This window comes from Ixodes scapularis, unplaced genomic scaffold (genome assembly GCF_016920785.2).
Source record: "Ixodes scapularis isolate PalLabHiFi unplaced genomic scaffold, ASM1692078v2 PGA_scaffold1__304_contigs__length_218370807, whole genome shotgun sequence".
In the NCBI taxonomy this organism is placed as follows: Eukaryota; Metazoa; Arthropoda; class Arachnida; order Ixodida; family Ixodidae; genus Ixodes; species Ixodes scapularis.
In genome coordinates, this window is record NW_024609846.1 from 104,551,555 (window position 1) to 104,560,459 (window position 8,905).

General features: G+C 48.3%; 1 protein-coding gene across 1 annotated transcript; it reads left to right on the forward strand.

The window, feature by feature from the left end:
* Positions 1-871: 871 nt before the first annotated feature.
* LOC120836592 (keratin-associated protein 10-7-like) lies at positions 872-8,585 on the forward strand. Its single transcript, XM_040205571.3, has 3 exons — positions 872-940; positions 2,718-2,982; positions 8,313-8,585. Exons 1-3 carry the CDS (start codon positions 896-898, stop codon positions 8,459-8,461), a joined length of 459 nt encoding a protein of 152 aa, XP_040061505.2. The 5' UTR covers positions 872-895; the 3' UTR covers positions 8,462-8,585.
* The last annotated feature ends 320 nt before the right edge of the window (positions 8,586-8,905 follow it).

An 8,905-nucleotide genomic window follows, 5' to 3' on the forward strand; every position in this document is an offset into this window, starting at 1 on the left:
AGTTGTTTGTTATTATCATTATTGAGGTTGTCAGGTGATTAAAAAATTGCATGTCTATCGCAATTTTGTTTTTTCGTATATACATTAAATTCAGTGGATGTGCTCTTTCGGTGAAGGTCTCCATCGAACCTGTGATGAGAGTACAATCTGTAATAAACTCACCTTATGTTTTTTTATCCACTTCTTTCGCGTTTTGCGGAAATTAAAGAAACTGCAAGAATCTTTCTCCACGCGATGGTTACAACCAGGTACAAACCACCCTCCCATAGCGCGAGTCCGCAAACAAAATTTGGGATCTCAACCGATCACCTGAAGTGCTTTTCTCACGGGTGCAATGCGATCTTTTAGCAGACGATCATCTCGATCGACGCCCGAACTTTCGATAAACCATATTTTGCATCGCACCCCAATATGAATTCTTATAAGCGTCTGAAACTCATTATATTTCAAACAAATGCAATATCAGAATATCGTCTTTATTCACCCGATTCAGACGCCGCCGCCGGCTTGCCCGGCGGGCGTGTGGCCGACGACATTTTTCTTGCATTCGTCGTCTGCTGCAGGCACCTTGAGGACCGGAAGTTGCAGCCGTAAATATTTCAGAAACAAGCGATTACCGGCACACTTCTGTCGAAACATATATGACATTCAAGCTTTCTATATCTCAGATTTTTAGAAGTTTAAATCCTACTCCCGATTTTTGAACGGTCGGGTTTTCGTAGCGAAACCTAGCCACACGTATTTGCCCATAACAACGACCCTAGCAACGGTTTGTTTGGACCCATGACGTCACATTTACGGAGTCAATTCCCGGGACGCGCCTATCAAAACTATAGCGCAAAGCCGCTTATCTGGTTTAGTTTTGCGTTGACGCGATGCCGTACACCTGCGCGCTATGCAAAAAGAAAGCTTCGAAAGGAACGCGAATATCTTTCCGCCGGTAAGTACGTGGATTGTTCATGAAACTGCTCTAACGATGTAATTACATTCGTGAAATCGAAGGCAGTTGGTAACCGTGTGTAGGACCCGAAAGGTATGCTTCCATGCTTCACCGCTTGAGGCAGCCAGAATGCATGAAAAAATGGTGGACCTTTTCCTCAGGAGTTTTTATATGTGCGCTCTATGATTGAACCAGCTCGCCTGCATACTTGGTTTAGTTACAAAGGTTCATCATTTCCGTCTGGCGACCAGGCAACACTGCTCAAGTTAGTCACACCATGGTATTTAGTTGAACGCTCCCTCATTCTTGGCTCCGTCATGCTCGCCCACGCTCGTCTCGCCACGGCACGATCGCACACTCCACGCTACTCGGCAACTCCAAAGCTAATCGCAACTTTCAGCGATGCTGGTACCGCGGTGCGAAAATTGTGCTCCCTAGCTCCTGGATGATTGACTTCACAATAAGGGTGCTTGCCCACACCCTTCCTGGTGTTAAAAATCAAAGTACGGCTCTAATACTGCTCGTATATAGCAAAACTAGAATTACTTACTCGTTGCAGACCCAGCCTCGTACCTCTGTTCTACGACGAACATCCAGATGACGGCCATTTTGATAGGCGCCAGTGCGAGGTCGTGGAAGTTGCGAATTCTCACTTTCGCCCATTTGTCCTTTGACCTTCCACCCTGCATGCACGTTCGAGATCGCCGCGAACAACGGCGAGTTCGTCCGTGACGATCTCGCCGTGTAGGGAGTTTTGTAGGGACTGAATGTTACTTATAATGAAGGCTTTCTCAGGATCCCATATGGCGGAAGCATATTCAATTTTGAGGCGGATTAGAGTGATATATGCAAGTTTTCGTAAATGAGCGGGTGCTTGCTTAAAACCGCGCTTTATGAATCCAAGAGGACGGTCAGCGGAAACAAGGGTGAGGTCAATGTGGTAGTTCCACGATAAATCAGCCTAAAAGTGGACACCCAGGTACTTTTATGTAGAAGTGAGGTTAGCACAGTATTGTTATTCAGAAGGTAAGAGACTGGAATCTGAAAGGAGCATTTGGCAAATGACATGTGTTTTGTCTTGGTATGGTAAATTACAAATGTTGTGTTTTGTTATCTTCTTTATTCGTGACAATTTCGAATACAGTTTTGTGAATAGCAAACCAAGGCACTCCTCTCCCCTTTGCAATTTCAGATTTTGCTTTATGCTGTCTAAAGTCTCCGCTCCAACTGTTTCTATATTTCTTTTTATCCAAATCTATTTATTTCAGATCTCGAGAGAACTGCATCGAAATGTATGTAACATATATTTCCCCTAAATAATATTTTGTCCCGACAGTGACATGGTATGACCGCGAGTAAGAAATGGCACGTGCGGAGCAGGCGAAAGGGAAACGGGTATTTTTAAAGGTATAGGGGAGAGTCACAGGAAGCTAGGCGCGTGCTGTTTCCAGAGGAAAATCCTTTCCCGCGTGTAATGCTCTTTTTTTTTCTTTTTTTTTTTTATTGAGGCGAGGGAAGCGTTGTGCCAAAGGGGGAAAGGGGGCGGGATTCCTATAGCCAATAGATTCAATATCAGTCAAGAGATCCAACTTGTCGAGAGATATGACTCGTTGGATCTCTTCACTCGACTTGACTCTCACGTGACCATTTGACCAGAAGCGGGGAAGGAGGGATGCCCACCTCGCCTGGCTGCGTATACGCTTCCTCTGTCCTTGTGAATGGTTCCCGCGATGCGTCGACGTCAGGGCTGGGAAGCATCCAGAATGGGTTCTCGCAGGTGGATGATGCCGTTGCTCAGGGCGGCGAGTCCCCACGACAGCTGGACCTGGGCTTCGGCATGTACGAGATGTGCCCGTTCCCGCTGAGCTTCATGCACGCCTGCGAGACGAGCGACCAGTGCAAGCAGACCGGCTGCTGCGCCCAGCACGCCTTCCCGGGCACCCGCCGCTGGCAGAGGCCTTGCTGCGTCGTCTCCAGGCTCGTCACCCTGGCCAGGCTCACCGGCTCGTGCATCAAGAGCAAGACACCCTCGCCGGAGTCCGGTACGCACGCCCGCCCAATCCGCCATTTTCCGAGTTCGCGGTTCGAGAGTTTGTCGGTATGAAATTGCGTGGGCGTGGTACGAGCGTGTGCAAACATTTTTTTCGGGCGCGTGCATGGACGCCGATTAAAGTATAAACCGCATGTAAGCGATTTGGCGAGCACACACCACCTGTCGTCAAAAGTGCCACAGAGCTTCTCTTTCGCCCCCAAGTTCAGACAAAGAAGTTTCTCCCCTTCCCTCCCTAATGACATGCAGCACCAGATCTTCCGAAAGTGGTGGATTCTAATAACGACGGTGATTCCTTCCTCGAGGAATCGCTGGGGCATCGCAGGTAGCCTCAAGAACTTCGAGTATAAAAAAAAAAATTACGAAGATTTGCCGACGAATTTTGTTCGGCAGAACTCTGAACGAATTGACATAGTTCCGTCCACCATTTGGTTCTTATATATGAGCTGTGCGACGCGAACAGGTATGTTATCATTCGCAGTATTCATTTGTTACCATCAAATACGTAGCGCACAGCTTATGAGATTGTGCTCGCATCTAGCAACAAAATGTAGCAATATACGCTGATGGCCCAGTCGGTTCAACATCACAAAAGTAGTCAGCGCGAAAGACAAAGGGCATGTAGGAAACTGGACAGGAGAAGCGCTGAAAACTGAAAACACCTAAGGAAACTGCTGACGTACTGGTCCAGAAACTGAGAGACGAGGACACGAGAGCGCGTGGAGGGCGTCAGAGTGCCGAGTAGGTAGTGGATAGGCGCAAATTTGACTGTGGTCTCCCACCTCTCTCCCTTTTCTCCTCTCCAGTGGGCGCTCTGCTAAAGTGGAGAGAGGTGGAGCTGGGGGCATCCCCTTTAATCTTAACCTGTCACCAACTATACCTGCATTTGTCAGCGAACAAATGCGTCGCCTACTCGCGCAGTGTCTCACGTTCCAATGCCAGGCTCCGCCCTTCGGTACCGAACACGTGTTCGAACGCGTTTGAACATTGTGTTGAGACAAAAGGCAGCGAGCCTTTGCGCCTACCCACTATCCTTCCAATCAGCTAGAGCAGGCAGCAGGAGTCCCCAACCCCCGGCCCTCGGATGGCCGCGGTGCCGCGGAATTTCCAGTGATGCCCGCGATCCGCACCCTGCTGATACCAACGGAAAAAAAATAAGCGCACATAAATACAAAGCAGAACAGAAGCACAGCGCCGCGACGTGCACTATAAAAGCGCCAACGAAGATATCAGAAGAAATGGGAGAAAACTGCACCAAAGCGCGGGTTCCTCGCCATATTGGTGCGTCATCACCAGCGTTACTCTTCGTAGTCCTGTGTTACATGTCTGTGTAGCTTTGTTAATTTGCGTTCTCGTGTATGTCGTGCCTAGAGCCCTGTGCCACCACTATCGCATATTGTCATCATCAGATTCATCATTCTCTTTAGTCTTCTAGCCTCCGGGAATGTGCCGAAGTTCCTATGCGCTTCGATTTATGCCTTGTGAGTTTTTTATAGCTCACAATTATTTGGTAGTCGTAACTAACAACGCCTCAAGTTTAAAAATAAAGAATATGTATCTATTCATTCTCCTTGTTTAAAGCAAAAAGTTTGCTCTGGTTTTACTTTTGTATTTAGGTGCTTGGCGCTTATTTGGATTTAATTATTTATTATTTCCTCATTTTTATTGGGTTATTTATCTTCCGGCCCTCGAGGCTGCGACATATACTTAATCGGGCCCCCTTGCGAACCCTGTTGGCACTTTGACGCCCCCGCGCACTATCACTTCCTCCTCTCTCAGTTTCTCACCACACTCCATCTTGCGTCTTTTTTCTTTTTTCCTTTTTTGCATCTGTGAGTTTGAGTTAGTTTATGTTATCCACTAAACCCTGCCTGCAGATAGTTCTGGGTCACGCTAAGAGACTACCGCGCGAAACGACTAGCTTTCCATTGCCGAAATCACACAAAAGGCTGAGGCTTTAGCCCAGCCTTTCGTATATCCGAGTTCAAAATGTAGCCATACGTATAAGAGGCCGGTTTTAGTTTATTATAGGTCATTTTCGTCTATGTGAGTGGAGCAGCGTTGTGGGACGTGAATGTGTAGAGAATTCACGATTTCTTTGCCTGAGTGCTCAGGAAAACAATGCGGAGGGCAAGTTCGTCTGCTCCTTGCGCAGGGGGTAGCGGTGACGTCAGAACGCCGAGCCCTGATTGGCTGATCGCGACCCCCTATCTGAGCGTCGTCTGCTTCTTTGCAACGTCGTCTGCTCGCAACGTCGTCTGCGTCTGTCTTACGTTTCCTGCGACTTTCGGAAGTGCAGAGGCCAGATTCACGAAACGATCTTACACCAAAAATGTGCGTAAGACAAAACTTAAGAACAAATTCGTATTCACGAAACCAAAGTTTCGTAAGTTTTGCGCAGGTTACGGCGAAATCCTACAACAGCTCCGAAGCTGCCTTACGCACTTCTTACGATCAACTCAGCATGGCCGACAGCGTCGCGGTCGCGACGACCCACGGACGTTTATTTTTCTACGTGAGCTTCTCATGCGTCCTGACTTTAAGCAGCAAGAAAAAAAGTAAAAATTACTTGAAACAGAGCACGACGAACAAGAACGCTGGATCCACAGACACCGGTGAAAAGCTCCAACGGCCACGATTTCACCGAACGCGACCAAACGAGCCGGGCAGTTGGGCCTAGCAGGCACTCCGCGACTCGGCGACCGTCTGCCCACGACCGGCTGACGTGCTGAATGGAATATGCCCGCGCGACCCTTGTGAACCCTTCCCGTGTTATACTTTGATCGCTGACCTCAATTTTAGATGAAGAGGTCAATTTCTTCCTCTTGTTATTTCCTTGCTTACCGAGGCAACGGTGACTCTCGCCGGTTAAAAAGCGGTGAATCCCCGACAGACGCAGGAAAGGTAAAGCAGCCATCGCTTTGACTAGCAGACGTAAAGCAGACGACCTTAACTGCGCCAAGCCGCCGGCGCCGTTAAAGAGTGAGGGGTCTCGCCGCACATGAATGGAGGGAAAAAGTGTTCGGGAGGGAACTTGCGGGCCCTAACACGCTCACTCTCGGTTCTAAGCAAACAAACATCGGCGCCCCGGGACACCTCGCCGTGAGTCCTTTGACTTCCCTCCTTGATGCGCGTCTGCTAGTTGTTAGACGAAAACAACGTACCGCTCGAGTTATTTCGTCTGCCCTCTCTTAAAGGCGAAGTCGAGTTCGCTCCGAAAGTCGCATGCATGGAAAGGTAAGACAGACGCAGACGATGTTGCGAGCAGACGACGTTGCAAAGGAGCAGACGACGCTCAATAGGGGGTCGCGATCAGCCAATCAGGACTCAGCGTTCTGACGTCACCACTACTTCCTTTCTCATGCGCAGAAGACGAAAATGAGCCCACTTGCGAGGCGTATTAATTTTGCACACTCAGAGGTACGCGTTCGCGCGCGAGCCTTACCGCTCATTCACACTGGAAGCGGATCCGCGTTCGCAAAGCGGTTGCGAACGCGGTTGTATAAAGATCCAGTACAATTGCACGCGCATTTGATGTCATCGAGCGCGCGTGCAAATGCACTGGATCTTTATACAACCGCGTTCGCAACCGCTTTGCGACCGCGGATCCGCTTCCAGTGTGAATGAGCGGTTAGTCCTGCAACATACCTTGTTTACACCCACGACTACTCACTCAAGCAAAGCGCCTTTTAAAATCCAGGCGTCCACTCTTGCCATCATGCTGGACAGGTTACCATAAAGCCGAACTGCCATGTTTAATCCTGGTATATCCAGGTTGGGCGAAAATAAAAATGTGTCTGTTCTCCGGCCTGTAGTCGCTAAAATGCAAAACGTTTCTCCGACTATTCTTTTTCTTTTTTTTTTCAGTGGCTTTAAGTACTTCGTCGTCCAAGCATAACCTGTATGATCATATAAGCATGGGGAGCCAGAGTATCAGGTGTTCCATACCCCCCCCCCCCCCTCCTCTTCAAAATTTTTACACATGTGGAATTCAAGGATGAATTCAAAACATCTTAAACCCCCCCCCCCCCCTTTTTTTTTTTTGTCTAAATTTTCTATTAAGCTTGCAAGATTTGTGTAAAGGTAGAATTACAGGCAATCGCGGGCACGGACGGCTTCCAAGGTACTTCGTGGATAAGGCCAAAAAGACGCGAAAACATTTTATAGCTGTTTCCAAATAACACTGCTGTTTTATTTCGTTTCCCTAAATCTTTTTTGAAACCGCAGTGGGGCTGTGGGGCCGGTCTTTCTAATTGTTTGGATAGCGATTTATTGCCTGCGGTACGTGACTTGACGTGCGAACACGTATTCACAATCAGGACAGTCTGCAATGCAATGCTCTCTCTTTCTTTCTCTCTCTTTCTCCAATGTTTGCCACCGTCGCAGCCGCGTAGTGTTGGGACAGTGAACTGTGGAGGGACCGCGTGCAGAGGAACACTGGACTGTAGTTTATGCCTCGCTCACGCATGCTGGTTTTGAGACCTGGTCTTCGCGGAACTTAAAACAACCTAAAGCTTTTTTTTTTTTTTTTTTTACAACACGCGCGAGATTGGTGTCTCGGGTTTCTCGGAACTTGAATTCAGAAAATAGTACATGGATCAAACTGCGTCTCGTGTGACGTCGATACCAGTGACGTCGATACTTGCTGCTTCCAGCTGCTTTGATTTTGTCTGAATCGATCAAGGTCGTGTTCGGCTACAGATGACGCGCAGAAGTTTCCTCTTCGAAAGGAGCCAGCTCTTACTATGCATCCTGGTACGTTACACGGGTGCCTCGCCTGTAAGGCCCGAGTGTAATTTTAACTTCCTCTCGGGGAGAAGTAGGAATTAGGATGAGGCATAAACGGCACGTGAACTGTTGAATGACCGCTACGAAACAGGCCACGACGATGGTGGCACGGGCATGCTATGAGGGAAAGTTCTGCTCAAGTCCCTTTCCGAGTAAGCTCAAAACGCTCGCTGAAAGCACTCGCGCAAACTGCAGTTTGAATTTGCGTTGGTCACGTGCACTTTAAAAGTTGTTTCCTTTTTTTTATGTTTCTATGTACGACATATATATATACTGTAATTTTGCAAAAAAAAAATTTGAAATTCGCGGAGCAAGGCTAATTTCGTGTGTACTATTATCAACCGTATATTACTGTAGAAAGCTTTCTTTTATTTTTTTTTATGGGTGGTATAAAGAATGGTTTTCCAAATGTGAATGCAAAGACGGTACAGATAGGATTCGTGTTTCGGAGCGGCGTTTAATTCCGACACTCCGTGTGCTCTGGTTTCGCTTCTAGTCGAAGATTGAAGTGCCGCTGTCTTGTTGTCCTGGCAGCGTGCCCGGCCAACTTAGTGGTAGACGAGTGCGGCGATCCTTGCGACGACAGCGGGGACTGCAAGGAGCCCGGACTTGCCTGTTGCCCCATGACCTGCGACGACGACAGGGGCTCCTACTGCCACCCCGTGCACGCCAACGCCGTCTGAAGCTCTCCCCTCGTGTGTCCTATTTATTGACTCCCGTCTTCCACTTTTCTCCCCTTCATTCGATCGTGCCAAATAAACTATGTGTGTTTGAGTGTATGGTGTCCGTTTAAGCTTATAAAACGTGATTGAAACCCAGAAGTCGCCGTCACACTGCCCATGCATCATACAAAGCACGTGTTCGAAGCACATACACAGGTGTTCTCCGAGCATGTCTACAGACCGTTTTTGTATGACTTTGACAAACGTCCCAGGAGCGTCGTGCAAGAAAGGAACACGCCTCAGGCAGCGTGTGCAGACTGTCTTTTGTACGATGTATTTATTGGCAGTGTGACTGCGACCTAAGCAATCTCAACTTCTGAAGTCCAGGACAGTTGAAGGAGTGTCTCATTGGTCTATCATGCGGCCGAGGATTGGGCCAGGTATGGGTATGTTCCCAATGCCTTT

Bases quoted from the DNA above. Each gene is read 5' to 3' on its own strand.
- LOC120836592 (XM_040205571.3), top strand. From the start codon at position 896: ATGCAAAAAGAAAGCTTCGAAAGGAACGCGAATATCTTTCCGCCG. The intron at 941-2,717 runs GTAAGTACGTGG...GGGTTCTCGCAG, and splicing joins ACGCGAATATCTTTCCGCCG to GTGGATGATGCCGTTGCTCA. The intron at 2,983-8,312 runs GTACGCACGCCC...TTGTCCTGGCAG, and splicing joins GACACCCTCGCCGGAGTCCG to CGTGCCCGGCCAACTTAGTG.